This window comes from Nyctereutes procyonoides, unplaced genomic scaffold, assembly GCF_905146905.1.
Source record: "Nyctereutes procyonoides isolate TBG_1078 unplaced genomic scaffold, NYPRO_anot_genome, whole genome shotgun sequence".
NCBI classification, from domain to species: Eukaryota; Metazoa; Chordata; class Mammalia; order Carnivora; family Canidae; genus Nyctereutes; species Nyctereutes procyonoides.
Window position 1 is genome coordinate 328764 of NW_026575037.1, and position 13818 is coordinate 342581.

The window sequence follows — 13818 nt, forward strand, 5'->3', positions numbered from 1 at the left end:
GTGCAGTTTAATATTTTTCTTCTGCTTATATATCATTAAACTTCCTTTTTTAATAAAGTCATATTGTTTGCCTGTTTTTATGAGATATTAGTGTTATTAATTTGTAAGTGCTTTAAATAAGAATTGCAAATAACCTTTGGTCTGTCCTAAGTCATGAATTTGCACCCTTCTCTCCATTCTACTGCAGCCATCCCAGACCCAGTCGCCATCACTTCCTATCTGAATTGCCTCAGGAGCCAAAATTCATAGCAGGCCTGCAAGGATCCCCCTGATCTGATCCCTGTTTGTGTTTCTAGCTTAACCATCAAACCATCCTCCTCACTCTCTGCTCTAATCTACCTTTGCTTCTTTTACCATTCATTGTTTCTGTTCCACATTGCCTTCACACGTGTTTCTATGCTAGACAGCTCCATTTCTGCCACAACTGTTCCTATATAACTTTACCTGACTAAGCCCTTCTAGGTTAGGCCTCCGTAAGCCTCCTCATAGCATCCCATTCTTCTTCCTTACATTGAAAATAACTATGATTAATGCATTCCCTTTTGCAAATTAAATTTTTGACAATTATTGGCATAATTTAGATGGGATGAGTGATTGAAATGAATTATTTCTACAGTTTTGCCAAAAAGTATGTACACACAAACACATCTGTTAGGAAAGAATTTAAAAAAAAATTATCTCTGTGGTTCATGGAATGAATCATTCTCAAAGACTAGTGTACAAGATGATCGGCTCTGGAGTCTAAAAGCTTGGGTTAGAATCCAATTGGAATCCACCAATTCTGAGCTGTTTACTCTTGGGCAAGTTACTTAACTTCTCTGTGCTTTGCTTTCTTCCTCTATAAAATGGGGTTAATAATAAAATCTTTTATGATTGTTGTGGATTTTGAATAAGCTAATTCATGAGGTGTTTAGCACACAGCCTAGAATATGGTAAGTACTCTATAAATGTGAGTTATTTTTCTCTTTTTCATCCTCATTTCCATCTTCTTTATCTTTGAACTTTATTAAGTGCCAACTCTTTTTAGAGCATAGTACTAGATGGTATTTGGGTTTCTGGTTGTTGTTTTTTTTTTTTTTTTCCTTCAGGGAATTTCTCTACTAGTTGTTTCCTATCATATAATATCGTTATTTTGATTATAGTTTGCAGAGCTCCTTCTGTCACTCTGCCATTCTTCTTTCGTATATTTTACTTTTGCTTCCAGATTTGTGATATGTACATTCTGTAAGATAACATAATTTATCATCTCTGCTTCTTTTTTTGCAATATAACTTTTTGAGTATTAACACTCAGATCTGTTTCTCTTAACAGCTGGCAAACTTCCCCAGGCTCTGTGAGGAAACTGAAAGGATTGTAGCCAACCACATTCGTGAGCGAGAAGGGAAGACAAAAGACCAGGTGAGGGGAAGCTTCCATGGTGGGCAGGGTCCTGGTAGGAAGTAGAAGGTTTCTCTAGGGCTGTCTTCTGGTGGTCTCCAACAGTTGGCCTGTCTCTGAATGGAAAAAAGTAGCTGAGAAAACAACCACATATTTTTATTTTTACTTATTTATGGATTTTATACATGTGTTGCTATGCTAACCTCTTGTGTATGTTAAACAAGTATAAAATCTTTAGAAGGATGATATTTCAAAAGCAGTAATAGGAATTGCATTACTTTTTCCTCAGTGCTCCATGGATCGTGTTTGCCCTAGCATGTATACACCCCACTTTGAAACCAAGAATTCAGAAACATAGAACATTTTTTCTCTGAGCAGGGGTTCTTAACTTTTAATGGGCCCACGCATGGGTATCAGGATATTCATAAATTCCTAAAATGTTCTGCAGAATGTTTGGTGTTTTCAATTTCTTTTCTGAAATGCTTATCCATGAAACCTGTGATTGGAAAACAATGTTTAAGAACAGCGCTTTTAAACATTTTTTTTAAACATTTTTATTTAGTAAATGTATGTGGCTTGTAAGGAGTGGCCTTAAAATTATCTTCTAATCCTATTTAGCTCCATGAATTCAAAAGATTATTTTATGTAAAGATAATTCATTAGAAAAAAACTAAGGACTATGTGAAAATAATAAAAGCTTCTTAAATTTAGGTGGATTTTATTCTTATTTATAAAACATCATAATGGGAAGCACAAAGGTTTTCAAGTGCTCTTGGATTCCAGGACACAGCTGTGACAGCATGTAGAGGACACTGGACTCAGGCCATGTGTTCTCCACAAAATAACAGCATGTTCTTGTGAAAATCACTTCTCAGGACTGTTGTTTTCTCATGTACAACATTGGGCTTTTGGTCTGTGTGATCTCAGAAGTCCCTAGAAGTTAGAATTCCAAGATTTTTGTGCTGCTTAGGTGATTTGGAAAGGCTGAAAGGGGGAGCTAGGGGGGAAAAAAAGGAGAAAGGCAAAATAGAAAAGTGAGACAAACTGCAGGGGGAGAGACACAGGCAACCTGCCCCAGAGGGTGCATGCAGAGAAGGGAAGGGGTGGGTGGGTGGGGGAGGGGTGGCAACAGAAAGTGAAGAGACAGAATGGAGGCCCAGTACATTGGAACATTTGTCACTCAGTAACAGCTTGCTCTCTGCTAGAGCTAAGGGATACATTGCTACTAATTTTTATCATTGTGCTTTGAAAGTTAATTGAACATTATTTATAGTTTGCACTTGTTTTCCAGCTTCCACACCCTTGGATAGCTACAATAGCCAAAAGAGGAAAAAATAGACTTTATGACTTAGTGGAGATAAACAAATCAATGTTAACTCATGGGCCAATGAAATGAAGCATAGGGCCAGATATAAAATCCTGCCACCAGAAATTCCCCACACATCTAATGTCATAGCTGCTATTGGACCAAGAAAACTTAAATTCTAGTATCAGCTATACTCCTGACTTTAAGTCAGTAAGATAACTGTTTTAATTTAATATCTTTATAAAATTCAAAGGAAAATATGTCCTAACTCTTAGGGCATTTTACATTCCTCACCTAGGAATGTAAAAACAGTGTTGGAGAAAAAGTAGTACAATTATTATAAATTATAAGCAATTGTTAACTTCTTCATTTTCATGTTTTAGAGTTTTTGCTTTACTAAAATGTTATACTCAAATTTAGCATTGTCGTTAAGACTGTAGGTTTCGAAAAGAAAATTAAAAAAAAAAAAAAGACTGTAGGTTTCAGTTCGGACTGCCTGAGTTTGAATCCAAGCTCTCTCATTCCTTTTTTGTGTAAATAACAAGGTACTCAACATTTTATATACTTCAGTTTCCTCATCTTAAAGTGGGGGTAACAATGATGGTTAACTCAAAGCCATTTTGTGAACATGAAATGAAACAATCCAAATACAGCTCTTAGTTCTTCATTAATTTTAGTTGTTATCATCTTTTTTTTTCCTAAAGAGCTATGACACATAGTGTCTTATGAGAAAGAATTGCCTTTTTCTGATTTCCAGAGAAATTGTCTTCCATCTGCCCCTCTGATGTAATGATGAATTCATCCCCCCAAGTGGGAGATAAGGGGATGGAGCAGGTGACTCTCTTCTAAGTGATGTGACCATTTCAAATGGCCTGATCTGACAGTTAATCAGTCAACTCCTTGAAAAAGCTGGTGCTTGACGCCTATAAGTAGACCTATGCAGCACAGTAGAAACATGCATGATCTTGATAATGTGAATATATCAGTTTGCGTAGATCTCACATATGAGTTCTGAACTCTGTGTTGCTTGGGGTCATATGATGCTTCTGAAGTAGCTGGTCAGAGAGGGGCCCATTTTCCTCCAGCCTCTGTACTAGAAGTGCCTTGAAGTGTTCTTGCAGTTTTTTCAGTTTTTAAAAATTTTAAAGAAATTATTACTAACCTCTGTTCTAGAAGCTTTGTAGGGAGAAATTCTTCACAATTAAAAAATATGGGAAACCATAAACCTGTCTGTGAACTTTTTTCTAAAATGCATTTTAAAAAAAATCTATGTGTGTACCTATTATACCAGATGTTTCCATACATGTAATTGCATGTGAAAATGGCTGACTTTCTGGGTGATTACTGCTAGCAGAGGCAGCTTTACTTTTCTTTAACTAAATATTCGGTAACTGTGGGTAAAAAGGCAGTGAGAAACTCTGAGAAAGTGAAAAAATGAGAAAAAAATGTACTATTTTCCTTTTCATCCCCCACATGCGACCTGGCTCTTTTCCTAGGATGAACACAGACTCCCAGTTTCCAGGAATATGAATGAGAGCAGCCATAGTTTTTATTTTTTTTCTACTTTTTTCCTATACTGTAGTCCAAGTTAATGTGGATGAACGGCCAAGATATTCATGACAGCCTTTGGCAATGTTGAGAATTATGTAGATATTTTGCTCTTTATGGTGGCAACAATTTATTTGTGCTTAAACATTATGGTTTATTGATACAAACTCCTGGCCAAGTGAATTTGGGAGTATGACATTTAACAAAATCTGGCTTCATTGTAGGGGGAATAGAGGCAATACCACAGATAATCTAATAATGATGATTCCTCCTAACTCTTTAGTTTTATTCATTAAGAGAAGAAATGAAATTGTATCTTATTATATGAAACTTTTTCATACAAGTATTATGTTATTGACCTATTAGTGCCTTTACCTTGACTTTATGTTTTGTAGTAGGGATGGATTTGGGGTGATCCATTTATTCTTTTTGTCAGGTCCCCTTGGGACTCACAGCAAGATTTGATCAGATGACCAGCTGAGATTAGCCATGAAAGCAAAGCCTCAGAGCTCATAGCTTTGGGTAGTGAAAGACAGTAATAAGTGGCCATGAAATAATTATATGGTAATAAATTGCTCCCTTTAAAGTCTCCTTCATGGCTGGTAAAAATAATAAATTTATAGCCACAAATACTTAACTGGGTACCTACTGTGTATATCATGCTACATTATGGACATAAAGTGGTCAAGTAAGCTTCCATGAAACTTGCTTGCAGTCTTGCAGGGAAGCAAATCAGAGAAATGAGGCTGGGAGGTGTGGAGACAGGGGGAGAAGCATACTCTCTGCTGAATAGGGAGCCTGATGTGGGGCTCCATCGGGGGTCTCTGGGATCATGATCTGAGCCAAAGAAGACATTTAACCAACAGAGCCACCCAGGTGCTCCCCTTTTTCTTAAGATTCTATTTGTTTGAAAGAGAGAGAGAACAAGCATGAGTTGAAGGGGCGGACAGAGAGGGAAGCAGACTCCCTGCTTGGGCAGAGTGGGGAGCCCATAGGGTTTGATCCCAGGACCCCAGGATCATGGACTGAGCCAAAGGCAGCTGCTCAACCAACTGAGCCACCCAGGTGCCCCATGGCCAGGGATTCTTAAGTATTTTTTTCTATCAACAAGTCTCAGCGTTCTAGAAAGAAGGAACACAATTGGGAGAACAAAAGGAAACAGAGGAACTCTGTTTTGAATATTTCTGGAATAGAATTCTCTTTCTACAGTTTCTGGTTGGTTGTTCCACCCTCTCTTGTTCTAAGTTCTCTTATCTCCTATTTGAAGAATGTTTTCTACAGAGGGACTTTCCAGATCTCTGATTTAGAGTTTATAAGCATCTTGTGATTAGAACATTTTCATATTTCGTGTTTACTGGAACATGCATTCAGTTCATTCCTTGACAAATCTTGATTGAATGTGCATGATGTTCTAGGCCCTGGAGATAGAGCAGTGGATATGGCAGATGGGGCCTGTATACTGAACAGGTAGATACTTATTATGTCAGCTGGTGGTAGTGCTACAAAGGAAAATAAGGCAGAGTAATAGGATATAAAGAGAGTGCTGTTAGAATGGGCCAGGAGGTGATGAGGTGATCTCTTAGCAGAGAACTGAATGAAGTTTTGCTTTTGATAATGAAGCCTAGTGATCTTAAGGAAGTTTTCTATTTATTTGTATATTGCCTTTTTGAGTTGGTTGATAAGATGTTTCTTCTGCTTGCCTAGAAGGATCTTAAAGAGATAGAAGAGAAGAGGAAAAACAAGAGGTGATATTGTTATTTCATGGCTAAAATACAGTGTCTACAGGAGCAGGAAGCTCTGAGCAGCTCCTCACTGATACACACATGTCCTTTTGGACATTATGCCTACATTTTAGAAGATGAGAATAATTCTAGGTTCTATGTTAAATAGGCATAGACTATAACTGCCTATAAACTATAATACTATTGTCTTCATGGGGGACTCAGACTTTTGAGGTAGATTTTTAATTTCTGAATTTAGAGTGAAAATTATGAGTCTAATGAAAAGACTTAATGCAACTTTTCATTTTAACTGAAGACCTTTTTAAAAATTAAATGAAGATAAATAATTTGTGGGCAATTACTGAGTTTTGTGTTTGAGAATATTTACAATGCATTTTCACTGAAGTGTTTCTCTTTGACTTATAGGTACTATTATTGATTGACATCCAAGTCTCCTACATCAACACCAATCATGAAGATTTCATTGGGTTTGCAAAGTACGTGAAACACTTGATTGCTGCATGCATTTCTCCTGCTGATTTTTTAAGAATGCACATTGCGAATTTCTGCTACAACCATACTACTCTTGAGAGCACATTCTGTGTCAGGATTAACTCTGAGTCGACCATGTAGGAGGTCTGAACCTCACGGCCATGAGGCCATGTTTTCTCGATAACGTAGTTGGCTCTTTCATTGTGTGCCACGTGAAGTCATATGTGTCTTAGATATTCATTGTTTTTGGATGATGGTCTGCAGTTTGTACTTGAACTCTCATAGATAAGCAGTAACAGATGCACATTTAAAATATGTTTGGGAACACTTTCTCACATAAATTTGAAGTATCAAATGTAGTTCACAGGATACAAGCTATTTTAACATCCCTAAATCAGAATATAGAGTTCTGTTTTTTTTTTTAAACTACCCTTTGTAAACTTAGATGGAATCTTTTTGGATGAACATGCTCTTTTCTACAAAGTGTGTATACTTTATTTATACTTGTCTATATATTGCTATTCTATCATACATGTATTCTGTTATATTCTAGTGTTCTATTACTATATTCACAAATATTGTCATATACATACGCTTAGTTTTTTAGGGTTGATTATTCATCATGTGACATTTTCAAGACCCCGAATTTACCATTTTTTCCTGGCCTTTAGTAGAATCAGTTTTTGTTTGCTTTTAAGGAATTTTGATTCTAACTCTAAAATATATTTGTGTCATATACATGGTTTCAAGTATATAAAACACAGTCTATTTTATATAAAATACAAAGTAAAGGGGCCTATGTGCTATTACTATATATTCAAGAACAGGGACAAATAGAAAAATATAATAACAAAATGTAAAACAAATTTATCTAATTGCACTCTGACTTAGAAGTAACAGATATGTAGGTCATGTAAGCTAAACCAAACAGTGGCTTGAGGAATTTATAGGCATGTATTAGGGAGCAAAGGCCCAATTATCCAAAAGAAAATGGTCTCATTCTAAACTTGGCTGTGATCATGATGGCTTAACCAAGGGTGTATTATATTTTGCATCCATCGTGTGGTAGATTCGTTTTCCTCAACTATTTCTGTAACCTATGTGTAAAGTTGTTAGAACACAGTGATGAATATGTTCCTTTGGCCAGTTGTCTTTTTAGCCACACTACCCACTCCAACTTCTAGATAGGTGTTTTCTCACAGGCATTTCATATAGACCTGCTCCCCTCTCTTTTAGCCCCCGTGGCTCTCACCAAGTGCAGTGCTCATTTCCTTACACAAAATCACAGTAGGAAGAAACCTAGACTCTGATACACCTCTCTATCCTGGCCTTGGAAGGGGGGACTTGAGAATTTCTGCCCAGTCTCCAGCACACTCAGTGAACTCCATGTGGCTGGTGCCAAGTACTACACTTGTTGCTATTGGGGAAAATATATAAGAAAAAGAAAAAATATGTTTCTGTCTTGAGGAGCTTGCCTAATAATCGAAAAGTAGAGAGAAACACATGTAAAAAGTTAAGCCAACACATTCTCCATTTACTTCACTTGCTTCTTTGAGGAATTTAAAAGAACAACAAATCCTTGAGCCATTTGAAATAACAGGAATGCTGCCTTTAATGTTGATTTTTCTTGGTTACAAATGCCTGTTAGTTTCTTATAAAAATGTAGCAGATGTAGATGTAAACTTGACACTATAGCTTAAAAGTGGAAAGGATGTTGCAATGTTGCCCTGTTGTGGTACCTGATTCAAGGAGGAAGCAAAAATCATAAGGAGTTTGGAGGGATTCACGATTCTTTGAACAAGTTTTGTAATCAGTGCTACAATTTCATCTCATCCGTATAGTCAGTTTTCTTGGAACTTCCCCCTCCTTCTCCATTTATTTATTTATTTATTTGTTTGTTTGTTTGTTTTTAAAGATTTATTTATTTTAGAGAGATTATTTTAGAGAGAGATCATGCATGAACGCAGGCTGGTAGATTGGGGTAGGGGAGGAAGAAAAGAGAGAATTCAAGCAGATTCCCTGGAGTGTGTGGAGCCTGATGTGAGACTTGATTTCATGACCCTCCGATCATGACCTGAACCAAAACCGCTTTGGTTGTTCAACTAGCTGAATCACCCAGGTGCCCCATACTCTTATTTATTTCTAAAGATAAATGGTCTAGAGTTACAATATTTTCTATGTCATAAACTGTTCACTATTATATTGACTAGGTTTCCAACAGCATATAATTTTGCAAATGTAAATACTTTCAAACTCAACTTTTTGATGCAGTCTCTCTGTAATCCAGGTGACTGCCCCATTTTCCCAGCAGTGAGATAGGCTTGAACCTTTATGATGTTGAGGGAGAAAAAAGAAGCATTGTTCAAACTGCTTTAGGCACCTAGCAACTATGCACATTTTTCATCTAATTTAAACTGCACATCTCAACTTTCTTTTAAAGGACTAGCCTAAGAGTCAGCAGTCTGGATAATTTTTCCAGGATTTGTCACTGGTGAGCTTTGGGTTTTGGCAAGTCATTTAGCCTTTCTGTATCTCAGTTTACTGCTCTATCAAATGGAATAATAAGTAATCCCTGTCTTGTGTACCTTTCAGGATTGTTGGAAGATCAAATTAATGAAGTTATGGGAAAGTGCTTTTGAAAACTGTGGTGTAGTCTGTAAAAGTGAGAAAGTGCCCCCCCCCCACACACACACAGATACACAGAGGAATTTGATTACTTTAGATGTACCATTTTACTTTGTTATGAAATTTATCATGATTGGAGTATGATTGCCACTGGAAAATTTTTTTAGTTGCTGATATTATCTCTAAACACGACTCAGAGGTGAATGTTCTTTCCATTTGTATGCTGAGTTGGAGTACATTTCAGTGTGACATGGGACAATTATAAATATGAAGAAATGTTCATTTCAAAATCACTTAAGGGATTGTGGTATTTTTTTGTGCTTTTAAAAATTAAAAAAATATGGTTGTAGCTATAAATTTTAAAGTTGGCAGGAATGCTGTTTCCATCAAAGAAGAAAAGTCAAGCCATATTTGAAGACAATTATGTAAGTATTTTTAAGTTCCAAAGATAGAAAATTAAGGTCTGGAGTTGAGGAAAATAAGCATTTATTTCATGAGATATTTAGAGAGTTGCCAAAAGAGGGGATCCACCTCTCAGATTTATAGGATGTTGATGGACATAGCATTTCACACACACATATATTTTTTTCAATTGGGATGACATTTTTGGGATCCCTGGGTAGCTCAGCGGTTGAGCGTCTGCCTTTAGCTCAGGGCGTGATCCCGGGATCTGGGATTGAGTTCCACATTGGGCTCCCTGCATGGAGCCTGCTTCTCCCTCGGCCTGTGTCTCTGTCTCTCTTTCTCTCTCTCTCTGTTTCTCTCATGAATAAATAAATAAAATCTTTTAAAAAGGTTGGGATAACTTTTCTTAAAATTAAAAAAAAAAGAAAACAAATTGCTAAAATTAGATTAACAGAATATTAATTCTCAGAGTAATGCCCAGACTTCCCCTTTCTGCTGTAGACCTTACTCTGCCATGCTGAATGTGTGGAATTTTTTTTCATCTCCCAGCTATTTGTCAAACATGGACCGTAAAATATGTACCATGTGTAATGTATCCAAGTAAGCACTGCTGTAGGCTTGCTTTGGAATTTCCTGATTTCTGAAAGCTTGATCTTTATATTATAGTTTCTGAATCTAAAAGTCCAATATTTCAGAAGAAAACATCAACTTGCCTCATGACTTAAGGATTTTAATTGATTATCTCTGTTGAAAAAAAAACAACAACCCTACATTCTTTCTTTTTTTCTTTTTTACACAATACTAGGTTTTGTTATTTAAGAAAACAAAAGCTACTCCAATTGTTCTTTTATTCACTTCCCCTCTTTCTCTGTAACCTTGCTATATTTGAATAGAAAGGCAAGCTTGTTGGCTGAGTGCCTTGGGAAGTGAACTTTCATATTTCTTGTGCTCTTCTTCATTTGTTTCATGGGCACAATTTGCCTTCCGTCTATAACCTATACAGTCCAATTGTTTAAAAGAAAAATAGGCTCTAGACATAGATCATGAATAGTAATATCTCTATGCTGCGAGTGGCAGACCAAGTCCGTTTTTCAATCTGCTGGGTAGGTCTCAGCACCTGTTTTCTCATAGTTGAAAGTGTGCAGATTTCAGTTCCTTATTATATGAGTACCAGGAAAATTCTATTGGTTGTAATATTCATGGTATCTCCTTTCTGATCCTCTGGAGTGCCTTTGTTGCCACTTAAAAAAAGATTTTATTAATTTATTTGATAGAGAAAGAGTAAGAGCAAGCACAAGCAGTGGGGGGCAGCAAAGGGAGAGGGAGAAGCAGGCTTCCAACAAACAAGGAAGCCCAGTGTGGGATTATGACCTGAGCTGAAGGCAGATGCCTAACTGACTGAGCCACTCAGGTACCCCTGTTGCCATTTTATTAAAGGTGGTATATGGGAACCTTGGCATCAAATTCCAGAGCAATGTTTTTTTCCCTTTTTTTTCCTAATACATAATTATATTATATCATAAGGGTGTTTTTAGTTCCTATTCTTTAACACAAAAATGTTCTCTCTCTTGTGGAATCAAATTTTGGGTATTATAACAAGATTGATTATTCTTTTGACTCATATACAAATTCAGGAATTAAATGCTTGGTTGCTTTACTGGGACTGGTATCAGGTAGAAATACAGGGTTGAACAACTTGCAAGGGCATCATTAATATCACCTATTCAAAAAAAATCACCTATTCAAATAAGTTATGAATTCTAATGTTTTAAGCACCATTTTAAAAATCAGCAGACTTCTACTTTTCTCTTTCATTCTCAAATCTGTTATTTTGAACATTATCTTCATCTCTGAAGTGGATCTTAGAAGGTGAGTCATCCTTCTTTGATAGGCCCCCAAATCCTGGAGGATTTTCTTGCATAATATTTAGCCTGTGACTTCACTGAAGATCTTGCAGGGGGAATTGACATTATGTAGTTTTCTTTCCCTTTTGGCTTCAATCTGATTGGATGGAGCCAAGCTAGGATGTGATAAGCTGTACTCTTGGGACTCTTGGCAAGTGTTCATAATCTTCTTGGGGTAGTATAAAAGAACATTCTGAAAGAGCTTAACTTAATTCCAGAGCAGTGCTGTCCAGTAGAACTTTCCGAAAGGATGGAATAATTTATAATCTGTGCTGTCCAATACAGTAGCCACCAGCCACATGTATCTATTGAGTAGCTTAAATGTGGCCCACAAAACAAATGAAAGTTAAATTAAATTTTAATTAAACTTTTGATTTAAATAGCCACATTTGGCTACCAGTAACTGTATTGAACAGCAGAGTTCTAGAGTATGGTGAGTCCAGCTGACTGTTGTGAGTCCTTCATTGGTAACAGCTTGGTGGTGACCTACAATAGTGGCTACTAGAAGAGAAAAAGAAGATAACTCTGTTAGTTGCTGCTAAGCAAACCCCGAGGCTTAGGAACATGCAGTCAACTCTTGAATTGCTCTATCACCAAAGGATCATAAAGGACGGGCTTTTTCCTTATACTGCCTTAAGTCTGTATGTTGCCATTTTGCTGTTTTTTTCCCTATCATGGTTACTATTAAAATTTCATTGATTTCCAAGTCTCTTCTACAAACTAAACATAGTAGTGGAGGGTGAGGCACACCCTAATGTCTGCTGTGGAATCTGCATCTCTGAGGGACTCCATTTCCTTGATTTATTTGAGCCCTCTATGAGTTGATGTAGAGTCAACATTTAGATTTCCCTTTTTTCTTTCTCACGTCTCTTTCACTTTTCAGCCCACTGCAGTCTTGTTTCTGCCACATTACTGTACTGAGACTGCTTTTGGTTGACACAAAACAGCTGATCCAATGGGCAATTCTGAGTCTTCCATTTTATACCATAACCATGTCTTGTTGAGCGCTGCCCTTTACTTCAGCACTACTCAACTATCTCCTGGCTTTCCTCTTTTTCTTCTAGCCTCTCCTCAGTTTTATTTGGAGCTCTTCATCCTCCAATCATGGCTTAAAAACTGTTTTTTTTTTTAATCATGATTCTTTCATAGATCCTCTTTTCTCACTTACTGCACTGTCCCTGACCAATAACTCCCATCGTAATGGTTGCGGTTACCCCCTTTATCTAATGATTCTAAACCTAGACATCCATTCCAGAACTTTTTCCTAGACTGTGTACCATATTCTACTACATACTAGGCATCTCTACTTGTATATCCTGTGGAAACCACAACCAAATATTCCTAAATTAAACTCATCATGTGGTCTTAGAATTTAGTCCTCTCCATTGTTCCCTCTCTCTGTGGATGGAAACTCCCAGTTCACACCAGGACCCTGAGCATCATTCTCTATTCTTTCTTCCCCTCATCTTTGTTTCCCTCCATCTTTACCCAGTCCATTTGTTTCTACCTCTATAATATGTTTTGAATTTGTCTATTTCTTCCTGTCATCATTAAGACTACTAAAGTTAGTCTTCCTTTGCCTGGGTTACTATAGCAGTCTCCCTGCCTCTCGGCATGTTCATTCTCATTCCTTTTGGGATTCCCTATTACTTTCAGAATAAAGTCTAAACTCATTAGTGTGGTTTTCAAGGTCCCGTGGAGTCTGTCTTCTGCTTACCTCTTCAGGCTATTCTATCATCACTGTTGATGGCCCACCCCCTAGCCCCTATCCTCTGGTCAGACTGACCACTTTTGCATCTCCCTCAAGGTACCATACTCTTTTTTTTTTAAGATTCTATTTATTTATTAATGAGAGACATAGGCAAGGGGAGAAGCTGGCTCCCTCTGGGCAGCCTGATGCAGGACTCAATCCCAGGACTCTGGGCAGATGCTCAACCACTGAGCCACCCAGGTGCCCCAATGTACCATACTCTTGCTGCAGCACATGTCTATGGCACACTTCTTTATATTATTTAAATTTCTTATTGCAGATAAGCATTAATAATCTAGTTAAAAATAACCTTGGTATCAAAATATAATTTCATGAATATTTCTTTTTTAAAAAAGATTTGATTTATTTGAGAGTGAAAGAGAGCGAGCATAGAGGGAGAAGCAGATTCTCTGCTGAGCAGAAAGCCTGACATGGGGCTGGATCCTAGGACCCTGAGCCAAAGGCAGACACTTAACCAACTGAGTCACCCAGGCACCACATACTTTCATAAATATCTCTTAAGAAACTACTATAAACACTGTGCTGGGTAATTCCAGTGGTAAAGAGAGGGAAAGATACCCAGATTAATGCAACACATCATCAGCCATCAAGGAGCAGACATAGTTGGAAGGAGTTAGAGATCTGCCTATAACAAGGTCCTGTTTGTATAATACAGGCACAGACGAAGAG

The 13818-nt window shown here is 37.2% G+C and overlaps 1 protein-coding gene across 5 annotated transcripts in view; it reads left to right on the forward strand.

Annotated features, from left to right (window-relative positions):
• DNM3 (dynamin 3) overlaps nt 1-13818 on the forward strand; it is a 555059-nt gene that overhangs the window by 224254 nt on the left and 316987 nt on the right. For all 5 annotated transcript variants that reach the window (XM_055319209.1, XM_055319207.1, XM_055319208.1 and 2 more), the window contains exons 11-12: nt 1312-1398; nt 6379-6449. In XM_055319209.1, the coding sequence (XP_055175184.1) occupies nt 1312-1398; nt 6379-6449 (158 nt within the window). The remainder of the gene's footprint in view (nt 1-1311; nt 1399-6378; nt 6450-13818) is intronic.